At 44.9% G+C, this 12,743-nt stretch overlaps 1 protein-coding gene across 9 annotated transcripts in view; it reads left to right on the top strand.

Annotated features, from left to right (window-relative positions):
- Positions 1–12,743, top strand: part of dnmt3bb.1 (DNA (cytosine-5-)-methyltransferase 3 beta, duplicate b.1) — a 352,173-nt gene that overhangs the window by 97,298 nt on the left and 242,132 nt on the right. For all 9 annotated transcript variants that reach the window (XM_072514981.1, XM_072514983.1, XM_072514985.1 and 6 more), the window contains one exon: positions 1,426–1,526. In XM_072514981.1, coding sequence (XP_072371082.1) covers positions 1,426–1,526 — 101 coding nt within the window. The remainder of the gene's footprint in view (positions 1–1,425; positions 1,527–12,743) is intronic.

The following is a 12,743-nucleotide window of genomic DNA, read 5'->3' on the forward strand; positions in this document are numbered from 1 at the left end:
TATTTTAAAGTAAAACTTACCTCTCCAACCTTTCGAGCTCTGAGCTGCGTCATCGACTCTCGATGAGCTGCTGTGCCTCTGGAGCTGCGCGAGTTCCAATGGGGCCGCCAGCATCTACATCCTGCCTGCTGTCTTAATTGGATGCTGGGCCAGGAGGATAGCCGAGCTGGTACTCTTGCCAGCAAGTGCATGACCCCCATTTCGTCCTGACGCAGAGCCCCAAAGCGCCTGATAAAAACCTTGCCTATGACATATCTTTTGTGTGCATGAAAAGGGAAAGAAATTAGAGTTATTGTAGACCATTCCAGTTGAAACACCAACATGGTCATAATGAGCTAAGAGGCCTCCCTCAGTGATGTAATTCCTATGATTCTGTGTCGCATTAAAATCGTTATGTTCATTACAAGAAATAAATGTCAAGCTTTGGATGAAGTTTGTAGCTACCATTTATAAACAGAACATAAATGTGATTGCAGCTGCCGTGCCATTAAACGTCCAAGGTTTGCATTTTAAAGAGATAAGCCTAAGCTAGAACAACAAAATATTCAGCAGCTGGAAGGAAACAGAATTTATAAATATGCCACTTTAGAATGATGAAGGGCTTCAGTATTTTAAAAAAAACTTATTCTACAGTCTATATATTGTGATGAAATTAATAGGTCTTCATGAAATTCATCATTCATGAGTGAGGCTGTAATTAATGGATCTGTGGTGGCTCTGGAGAGACAAAGAATTATTCCTGAATGATTTAATTAGCTTGAGGCCCCTTTTTCACTAAAGGACCTACTAGATCATTCATTATGTCCATTAGCAGGTACAATTTGTTACAGAGCCCTACGTGAGAAATTTAACAGAATTAAATAAGCAACACTCCCGAATCTCACTTGTGTCTGTTGCGTAATTGATGCACTCATTTATTTTCTAATGCCCGTTATCTTAGCATTGAAAAAAAATGATAGTTTGCTAGTTTAAAAGAGTGCTCGGGGAGCAAGGGTTGTTTTAGCTTACTTCAATTTAGACGTAAAGAAAAAAATAACACCATTATTAAGAGAGGCTGAAGCATGTTTTATAGCTAATGACCCCCATTTCTTTTATTCATTTGTGAAGGTCTCAACAGATACCAGTGAGTGAATTTCCTATACCCCAGCTGTTTTGAGGTGAAAAGATCATTATATAAATTCTGAAGCCCGTCTCGGGGATCCTTCTTAATATCGCAATTATATTGCCGTGCCACAATAGAGTGCAGGTGGTAATTCTTGCCACAACTACTTCAGGGGAGTCTTACTAAAATGGAGAAAGGTACGGAGGTAATAGCAAAAAAGAAATTACTTCTAGCTTCCACAGCAATTCAAGGAGCTGCAGAAAGATCATTCCTTGCTACTCAAGTTTTAACTCGCTTCAAGCAGGCTGTTTTATCTTTCACAGATTCTGACATGGAGATTATATCGGGTGAAAACAAAGAAAGAAGAAAGCATGCAGATGGAAAGCCAAAGGGAAAACTCAGGTGCCAGGCTGGCTGCGAAGAGGTGAGATTCCTTTGCGTCTTGCATCTACCCCAAATATTTCCAGTAATAGCTTGAGGTGTTCTGCAAAGTTAGAATAAATACATTAAAGTACCATGGACTTTATTCATATCATAGTTCATCAGTTTATCCTTAAAAGGTGTATCATTTGGAATATTTATTAGGACCCACTTTCCGTGGGGTTCTATTTTTATTTAAAGGGTACCCCGATCTTTAGAGAGCCGCTGTTGCTGGCGGGGCGAGCTCATTCAGAGCCCCCCTTGCCAGCGTGACATTGTGGGACCGGCCCCGATTTTTCATTGGCAAAGTGCTTGAAGGTATGGCAAGAAAAGCCAGAAATGGAGCCTGCGAGCTACACAGCGGATTTTCCGCCTGAGTTCACACTTTGCCAAAAAATGGCAAATTTCCACCCGCCATCTTTGACCTGGATGAACTGAATTGCTGTGATCATTTTTGCATCTGTACGAGTAGGATAGACTAAATCTCAACAAACCTGGGACTGGATCCTTGCAAGGTGTTGACTAGGGTTATGGGCAAGCACTTAAACCAATCTGACATCAAATGTTACAGCAAGAGAGTTGAAGCGGTTGCTTGGAAGTGAAAGTAAACTTTAAATCATGAGGAGGTGGAAAGTTAAAAGAGCCCAACCAAAAATGAAAGGCCACAAAATTGGGCTCTGAAGTGCCAGTAGTTCTGGTGCTACAGGAACCAGTTCAGAAACAAATGGTGGGTGGTCCACCCCGAACACTTCCAGTGGGAATCATGCTGATCATTGTGGAGGTTGATAGTGCAGACGTCCCATCTGTGTGTCAGAAGTATGCAGAATAGTCTGTTTGTGACATTATTTAGTGTGTAATGTTGATTTAATGACTGACACATACACACACACACAATTGCTATTTAAAGGATCAATATTTAGTTTGCATATTAGTTGCTCTGTCTATTTATTTGCTCCTGCAAAGTTAGTGGAAGTACTGTTGTTGGAAGGGTTGACAGACCTTTAATTCAAAAGGAAGTTTAATGCTGGACCCTTTGGAAGGAGTCGTGTAGTTTTAAAATTCCGTTGACTGCACCACTTGCTCCCTGTTATGGGAGCTATATTTGCAGTTCCGTTTGGGCTATGGTATGACAGGGAGATAGAGCAGAGGTAATAGAGAAGTGAAGTGGGATGGAGGAGAAGGCGGAGGCTCTCAGCAGGAGGCCGTAACCACCTGTATAAAAGCAAATGACTGCGGATGCTGGAATCTGAAACGAAAGAGAAAATGCTGGAAAATTTCAGCGGATCTGGCAGCATCTGTAAGGAGAGAAAAGAGCTAACGTTTAGAGTCCGATGACTCTTTGTCAAAGCTTTGACAAATTTGACAAAGAGTCATTGGACTCGAAACATTAGCTCTTTTCTCTCCCTACAAATGCTGCCAGATCCGCTGAGATTTTCCAGCATTTTCTCTTTCGTTTCGGCCTTAACCACCTCAAGTCTTCAGAGAGCACTTCCACTTGTACCTCAGCCAAGAGCCGTATTTGTGGCAGTGGTCACATTCATCACTGAGAGTGGTCACAGAACTATACTACTTGGTCAAACTGGACCTGCAGCCTTGGGATGGGGTTGGTAAGGATGGTGCTGCCAGTGACTGTCACGGACTTTGTAGCCCTCAGTTTCTTCACTGGTGTATCCTTCCAGACTGGAGTTAATGAGATTGTCAACATATTGCAGTTCGCCGTCCATTGCTGCATCCGAGAGGTGACAGAGGCTCTGTATGCCAGGAGATGGGACCACATTGTATTCGCTCAAAGCAAGTTGAAGCCAGTATGTGGCTTTGTCAGGATAACAGGCTTCCCAGTGGTGCAGGGAGCCTTTGCGTGCACTCACATGGCCTTGCAAGCACCACACCTTATTGGAAGAATGTATCACAACCGCAAACTATGCCAACACTCATCATCAGAACACGCATGTCATGTTGGTCATGCTTCCTTACCTGACAGCTATTATGATGTTTTCATCGTGCACCATTCCTGCCATCTTTGAGTCACCACATTGAACCAGAGGGCAACTGCTCAGTGGCAAGCACAACTTGTTGGAACTAATGACCTTCTTCTGCAACCAAACCATATTTGGACAGCGCTCCTACACTGAGAACTATGCTGCAACTGGAAATGGCGTGGTGCTGGTCATCAGCCACAGTTCAGCTACCTGAACCTCCTGCATGTGGAAAATGAGTCCCCTGACTTGCCGTGTTCTGCTGCATCCTCCACAACCCGGCCATGAGGATGAGCTGCCCTCCCCACCAGGATAACAGCAACCGCCTCAGGAAGAGGAGCAAAAGGAGAAGAAAGGGAGGAGGCAGCCTCAAGCTGTCTGGGTGGGATGTTCATGAACGTTTCATCGGCTCCTCTAATATACCCCCCAGAACCCTTTTGATCAATACTTTCCACTTTCTATTCCTCTGATATGGATCACCACAGTGAATGCTGGACCACAATTCAGAAATAAAAACAATAATTCTGATCAAATTTATCCAATAACAGTTCCAATAAATTGCATACAATAATAAACAATTCACCCATTTGTATTCCTTTTGTGGCTGTCTTGTGGACCCAGAAGGTGGGATTCTAGTGGCTCCAATTCGTCCAATCGGTGGAGAGTTTCTGACTGTCAATGGGGCAGATTGCAGATGGCCTTTCAGGACCTCAAATAGCTCTGGCCCCTGAGTGTCCAGTTTTGGACTGCCGCATCTTGGCATGCACAAATGGACGAAAAACAAAAAGGAAGGTCTATTCGGCAGTAGTTTACGTCCCTCCTGACATAGATACATAGAAGCTAGGAGCAGGAGGAGGCCTTTTGGCCCTTCGAGCCTGCTCCGCCACTCATCACGATCATGGCTGATCATCCAACTCAACAGCCTAATCCCATTCCCCCCATAGTCACTTTTTGAATATATTCAATGATTTAGCATCAATTACTTCCTGTGCTAATGAATTCCACAGGCTCACCATTCTTCATCTCTGTCCGAAATGGTTTACCCCGAATCCTCAGATTGTGACCCCTGGTTCCGGACACACCCATCATTGGTAACATCTTCCCTGTATCTACCCTGTCTAGTCCCGTTAGAATTTTATAAGTCTCTATGAGATCCCCCCTCATTCTTCTGAACTCCAGAGAGAACAATCCCAACCTAGTCAATCTCTCCTCATATGACAGTCCCACCATCCCTGGAATCAGTCTGGTAAACTTTCGCTGCACTCCCTCGAGAGAAAGAACATCCTTCCTCCGAGAAGAAGACCAAAACTGCACACAATATTCTAGGTGTGGCCTCACCGAGGCCCTGTACAACTGCAGCAACACATCCCTGCTTCTATACTCGAAACCTCTTGCAATGAAGGCCAACATACCATTAGCCTTCTTTACTGCCTGCTACACCTACATGCTTACCTTCAGCTACTGGTGCACAAGGACACCCAGGTCCCGCTGCATACTCCCCTCTCCCAATTTACAACCATTCAGGTAGTAATCTGCCTTCTGTTTTTGTTTCCAAAGTGAATAACCTCACACTTATCTAAATTATACTGCATCTGCCATTGATTTCCCCACTCGCCCAAGCTGTCCAGATAATGCTGTAGGATCCCTGCATCCTCGTCATAATTTACCCTCCACCTAACTTGGTATCATCAGTAAACTTTGAGATGTTACACTTTGTTCCCTCATCCAAATCATTAATATATATTGTGAATAGCTGGGGTCCCAGCACCGATCCCTATGGCACGACCGGTAAGGCAACACAGAGGAGGACATGAAGAGTGGGAAGGGGAGAAGAGACAGGATTCTCCATTTGGGAGACTAATCGTTGACGCTGGGACTGAATTGTGTGCAGTTCGCGTTCCCCGTTGGGACGCTACTCGGTAAGCGAGTCAGGACATGCTAATGGGCCAGCACGCTGCCGGCGTGAATTCAAAGCAATTCCCAGCCCAGCGGATGTTTTAACCGCTGGGGCCAGAGTTAGCACTAAAGAACCTGGCAGCTGGAGCTGCTATTAAGCGCTCCACGTACCACACACTCATTGCAACTACGAAGATACCTTACAGAAGAGAAGACATGCCCCCTGAGATGGACCCATAGCTCCATGCCAGTGAGGAATGGTGGTCTCCCAGATGACCAGAGACCTTCTGATCATTCAAAGGATACAGGCAGCACTCAGCAGAGTGAACAGCTAGGGGAATGTAAGTAGCACCAAAGGGGTACGTTTAATAAACAGAATGCAGCAATGATGGTCTGAGCCCGGCCACCACGATCCCAAGTGGGACACCCCAAGTCCACAGACCTGGCACCAAGTCGCTTCTTGCTACAGCCACCCCCCCATCAAGCCCAACAGTTTTTAATTGTTTTTCAGTGTTTTGTTCAGCCTCCCGTTCCCCTTCCGTAGCCATGATGCCCAGTCCCCGTTTGTAAATACTTGTAGTAATTCATGCCCATGTGACTTCTGCCTGAGAGGGGCGGAGCATTGCAGAAGGGCGAAGCATGAAGTGTCCAAACCGCTAATCACATTTAAATGCATGCAAATGCTGGTTTTGCATGGTCCCGCTGGTGCAGGTTGCAAACATTTTCTCCGCCAGGGAGAGAGTGGAGCACAGGGCCTAAATCAGCACTGGGCACGAACCTCGATTTTTGCCGGACACCCGGAATATGAGCTCCCCCACTGAGGAGGTGGAGACCCAACAGCAAGACTCATTAGTTCCCCAGGATAAAATCCGGTCCAGAAGGGAGCCGGCATCTTCGGATGGTTCCAGCTGGGACGAGATGCGCTCTTCACCACTGTTTGGACTTATTGCGAGTAAGAAATAAACCTCTCGGGCTTATCTTTCAGGTCTCATTGACCATCATACATGGTATTACCAGTAGCTGTGAAGGTGACTGTTTGCCTTTATGTGTCGAGCTCTGTCCAGATTGGAGCAGGTGTCATTTGCAACATCCCCCAGTTCGACGTGTATTGGGCGGTCACTGTGGCTCTTTATGCAAAGAGAGCTGAAAACATTTCATTCTCTCTTGCCAGAGAGAAGCAGGTGGAGCGAGCACTTGGCTTCACCAGGACTGTAGGCTTCCCCTTGGTGCGGGATGCCATTGACTGCACACATATTGCTTCACAGAAACTGCATGCTCAATTCAGAGATGTATTGCAACTGGAAGGTATTCCCACTCCCTCAATGTTCAGCTGTTTGTGGCCATACTTCATGCAGATCAATGCCCAGTATCCTGAGAGGAGGCATGATACTTTCATTCTGCTGTCTGCTGTACCATTTGCACTGTCATAACAAACCAGTGATTGTTTACAGAATGTCAATGACTTGCTGCTGATAACATGGCTCACGACTCCAGTTCAGAACCCAAATACATATTGGCAGCAGATGAAATGATCGCTTAAAGGTTGCTTCCGCTGCCTGAGCCGCTCTGAAGGAGCACTGTAGTACTCACCAGAGGGCTGTCAAGATATTTTGTGTCTATTCTATGCTGCATTACCCCACTATCAGGAGGGCACAGCTCTTACCACCAGGTTTGTAGCAACAGGAGGATGAGAAGGAAGGGAAGAAGCAACCAATTTATTCCCTTTTTGGCTGGTCTTTCTGTGATTGCTTCGTTGGGCCATGGTATTGGTGAAGGCAACTCCAAATCCCAATTCAACTTAAGTCCCACATCTTGCCTTCTCTATTACTGACCATCACAGTTGTCATATTGAAATAAAACTCACATGAAACAAGCATTCCAAGCCAATTTTATAAATCAAACCTTTCAATATTCCATGCAAAAGTCAGCGCCTATCTTCCATGTGCCTTTGCGGCGATGACACTTTCTTATTGCTGACTTTGAAGGGAAATTTTGGATAGAATAGTGAGTGAAAGTGAAAGGAAAGGGCTGTGCATAAATTATAAGAACACAAAATGTATAGTAGTGTCCAAAAAGAAAATCATACCAGAATATAAGTCACAGTGAAGAATGAAAAGGTCAAACAGGTAGACCGCTTTTGTTCCCTCGGAAGTATATAAACTTCGGATGGAAAGAACGACCAAGAAATAAGACAAAGGATTGGAATGGCCAAAGATGCAGTTCCAAAATGAAAAAAATTATGATCAACTCAAAATTAGCTATGAAAACAAAGCTCAGAATCCTGAAATGCCACATCAAAACAATTTTGACGATAATCAGTGAAGCAATGCAGAGAAGGATTGATGCTTTCGAGTTGTGGAAATAATGAAGGTGAATAATGAAGATATCTTGGACAAGTCACAGTGTCAATGAAGAAGTGCTGGTACAATCCTCGGCTGGGATCAGGAAGAAACAGTTGGAATTTCTTGGGCAGGTAATAAGAAACCATGATTTAGGAAGCCTGATGCTGATGGAAAGATCGATGGTAAAAGAAATCAAAGTAGATAAGGAACAATCTTCTTACAGAGGCTCACAAACTGGAGAAATGTATCATCAATGAAGATAGTGCATACCTTCATAGCAAGGTTAACGTCGAGATTCATGGTTGCTAATACCCTCTGAAGGCATGGTGCCTGGAGAGAGAGAGAAAGATAGAGACCACTGGGGTACCTCTATGCAGTGGTACCCCAGTGATTGTAGCAGGGCTGGTGAAAGGCTGCTGACTTTCAGTGGGCAAGCCTGCAGATAGCCTTGCAAGACAACTGTGAGCAGTCCCGACCTGACTGGGAAACATCATCTCTACATGGGCAGCAATAGTAAGAGCTGGCTGACAGGAAAGGCACTGGCAGAGTGGCAAGATGAATTCTGAGTGAGGACATCAGGTTCATGTGCCACAGAGCCACAGCCACCCCCCTGTGGCAGCAGCTAGTAATGTGGTGGAGGACAGATTGCTGTTCTGCTGTAAGATCCTGCAAGCCCCCTTTTTCACACTGTTATCTGGAATCGTGATGCCCACAGTATGATCCTCCATGGCAGCAAACTGTGTTTGCCTGACTTCAGTCTGAGCTTCTGCTGCAGCCATCAGAAGTGTGGTGGCTTCTGCTTGTGCTGTAATGGAATCTGAGCCATTGACCATTGGAGGCTGCATCACAAGAGTGATCATGGAGTTGACCACCATTTCCACTCTGGAAAGGATAGACTTCAGGCTCTGTGCCAAGTTGAAGCGGGACTCCTCCATCCCCTCTGGCAGGTCTCCCAGTGCATGGAATTATTTCAGTGCGTATACCCATCAGTCTATTTCTGTAGGCTGCTCCATCAAAGCTTTCACCTGAGTGCTCCGCAGTAGGTTCCTTGTAAGACTTTGCTCTCCAGGGAGCTGATACCTGTGTTACCCTTGTCCTCTGCCCTCCTGCAGGCCAGGCTTGCCTGGTGTTTCCAGTCTCCAAGCTACAATTTGAAGTACATGCAAATTAGTATCTGAATTGGTGGCTGCAGGCTTGAGACTGAATGGTAGTATTTCTGCATCATCATTTTCTTCCTGTTCTTCCACCTTTTGTCTCCTACCATGTTCTAGCGCGCGACAGTTTTCAAGTATCTGAAATGAAAAAGACTCGAGGGTTGGCTTATGGTGGGGAGTGGGTGGGAAACGAGGTGCATGCTTACAACATGTGCAACTTGTAAATCAGTAGAGATTGTGTGATGAGGTGGGAAGTGGATGATGGAAGGAGGACTAGGTATGACCGTACCATAATTTTAGATAGCTTCTGCTCTGCCATTGACCAGATCCTCAGTCATAGGCGCTCCAGTGATGGAGAGCACCATCTCTCTTGTAGAAATAAGGATGGCAGTGTGCCTGTCACCCGCTGGCTAAGTGCCACTGCCTACTGTATTATTGTGTTGTTGGGCTGGAGAGGTTTCAATAACTCTGGAAGACTGTTAGCTGCAAAAACTAACTTTTGTGGTGATATACATCACTGTAAGTACACAAAGGGTTAATATACATACACTACACCTTGCTAGACACTAGAGGGAGCACCAGAGACATGACACACAGACAGTCAACTAATAGGTCAGTAAGATAGGACACGACCAATGGGCATTCAAGATACACACAAAGGTGACACTACCACAGGAGGGCATTACACCAACCCATATATAAGGACACAGCACACATGCTCAGCCTCTTTCCAGTGGAGACACTCAGTGTGTATACAGGGTTGATTTGAAACACATCACACCCACCACGTGGATTGTAGCACACTGGTTCATCAGTCTGAGTAGCTATAAAAGGATTAACAGTAGAGTCGAATCCAAGTAGGAGAATTGTTAATAGTTCAATAAACGTGTTAAAGCTATCTCCAAGTCTGAACCTTCCTTTGTCAGAGTGCACAACAAGGAAGCAGCTTATGCATAACAAAACAACATTATTGTAACATTTTGTGTGCAAGCTGTGTAGGTGTAAGCCTGCAACAAGAATGTGTGAGAATGCCTTCCTTGTTCTGTTGTGGGGAAATAGCATTTGAGGACAAATTCACTAACTTTGACCATTTGTGTGTGGTCATCGAAACTGTTGTAGTACTGAATACAGGTCCTCCGAGATACCCTGCTTCCATTGAATGCAACAACTATTTGCTCCCATTTTCTTCTCAGACTGTGCCTGGAGAACCACCCGATTCTCTGTGTCAGAGGACATCTCTTCTGCACCATGGCCTCTAGTGCCACATCTGAGAACCTTGGACAGGCTCCCTGCCCTGTTGCACCATCAGTCAGTCACTCCAGTTCAAACTCTCTTCCCGGCCACTTCCAGCATCTGCTTCGTTCAGAATGCACCTCCCATGAAAGAGGTGCAAGACTGGCTTTAAGTAATGTTAGTCTTGTATGAACGTGGGCCCCCTGTTGAGACGGCAGACACTCTACAGCATGTTTAAAGCTGGGCAGCATAATACAATGAATTAAACTAGCAGGCAGTACAAAGTTTGCAGGCGGCCTGCATCAGAAGGAATTGGCACAGGTCAATAATCATGCTTTGTGAAGCCCACACCAGTTTTTGAATTTTGCTCCCTGGACTTTTATTTCTACTCCAGAATCAGTCACATGTTTTAGGAAAAAAATTATACTTTTAGCTGCTGTGTCTCTATCTACCATAATAAATAATAAAAGCAAATTACTACGGATGCTGGAATCTGAAACCAAAGAGAAAATGCTGGAAAATCTCAGCAGGTCTGGCAGCATCTGTAGGGAGAGAAAAGAGCTAATGTTTCGAGTCCAGATGACCCTTTGTCAAAGCTCTGACAAAGGGTCATCCGGACTCGAAACATTAGCTCTTTTCTCTCCCTACAGATGCTGCCAGACCTGCTGAGATTTTCCAGCATTTTCTCTTTGGTTCTACATCTACTATGCTCCTTTGTAGTCACAGTTCAGGTACTTCCTGCTTTAAAATACTCTAACTTATAATATTCAGAGGTACTCCTGTTAAGGAAATAGTCTAAGAGCACACGCTGAATTAAATTCGAGGTAAATTGCTATGGATCATTTTTGTAGATTGTCATCTGTTCCTAAATCCATGCCAGACGCCAGCTTCTAAAAGTTTGGAAAGCAAGCAGGAAATCATCAGTTTGCTCTCATATTTTATACTTTTAAAGATTGTTCAGCTGAACTGTGATGTTTGAGGTGTGACAGACCGAAGCCTTTTTAGTTGTTTCGATGAACCATAATAGACATTTAATAGAAGGGGAGATTGTGATTTTCTGTCACTTGTCCAAAACGTAGCTGAGGTGGAATAGCTTCATGTAAAAGTGCTTTTCAGTTGCAACCAAATAGTCTTTCACCTGATTGTATTTCTCCATACATTGCCAACAAGACCAAGCAAATGAACTGAGCATGTAACAGTTACTTGTTTAAAAACAGGTTTTGCAAGATACTGTCCCAAGGCTTGTACCTGCTTATTGTATTATTGATTGAAGCTTATGTACTGCTTTGGCACTGACGACTTTTGTTATGATAAAAATAATCTATCCAAACCATGTTATTACAAGCTTGTGCGGACAAGCGAAACAGCTCTTATCAATTATTTGTATCAAGAGTTGAGCCCATCTACTGAACAATTAGGGAAAAGGAGGCTAATTTGCATAACATTTAATTATGCAGTCTCCAACCTTTGGAAAGGGCATGTCTTTAACTTAATTTCCGTGACGCCAAGGCCTGGATTTTCAACCCAATGTTGGGAAAACAATACTTGGATCATTTCTGGGTCCCAACCTCAGATTGGAAATGCTTGGCCTGGATCCCAGCTGCGTCCCAGCCGGTGGCCAATCTAGCATGTGAGTGTGCCACGAAAGGGCTGAAAAGGCTGATCAGGGAGCCACCCTGCAGGGGACATTGATGCCATCCCTCTCCTCTTTGCCCCGCAGACCATGGAAACAACCATGCTGCCACGCCCTGCGTCAGAGGCTGCTCCTGCAATAATGCAGGGGCAGCAGTCTCAGAGGCATTTCCATGCCAAGGAAAGAAGCCACAGGCATCTCAGCCACAAGCAGAGGCAGGTGTACCAGCTGTCTCACTTCACCTCAGTCTGAGGGAAGCACTCCGTGGAAGTGGATGGGAGAGTGACACCATGTTGTTAGATGCACTTGCTGGATGCATCACCTTGGTGATGTTCTCTGTTTTTTCGGTCATTAACATTTCCTTTAAAATAATTGCTAATGCCTATAATGAGACTGGTGTGTCATATTTGATTGATATTGAAAGGGACAACATTATTTAAGACAGAGACGAGGAAGAATTTCTTCTCCCAGAGGGTAGTGAATCTGTGAAATTCTTTACTGCAGAGGGCTGTAGAGGCTGGGTTGTTAAGTATGTTCAAGGCTAAAATAGACAGATTTTTAGTCAGTAAGGGAATCCAGGATTATGGGGATAAGGTGGGAAAATAGCATTGAGATTATCACGTCAGATCAGTCATGATCTCATTGAATGGTGGAGCAAACGTGATGGGCCAAATGGCCTACTCCTGTTCCTACGTCTTATGGTGGGGAGGTCTGGGGGCCAAGCTCAGCTCTGCAAGATAAGCTTCCTGTGGTTGCAGACCAGCTGAAAATTTATTGAGTGGAAGCCTGTTCTGTTGTGGAGTCTGGCTGATGAATTCAATGTTCACTTGATGGTGTTATGTGGATCAATTGAGGATCCATGACATGTGGGAATCCATTGATAGTGGCAAACACCAATTCTGTCTGTGCCTGTCTCAAAATGGACGTAGTTCTCTGCCCTCTGGAATCGGACATCCGTGACCTATCAGATAACTGTGAGATGCCACC

The sequence above is a fragment of the Scyliorhinus torazame genome, chromosome 8 (genome assembly GCF_047496885.1).
Source record: "Scyliorhinus torazame isolate Kashiwa2021f chromosome 8, sScyTor2.1, whole genome shotgun sequence".
NCBI lineage: Eukaryota > Metazoa > Chordata > Chondrichthyes > Carcharhiniformes > Scyliorhinidae > Scyliorhinus > Scyliorhinus torazame.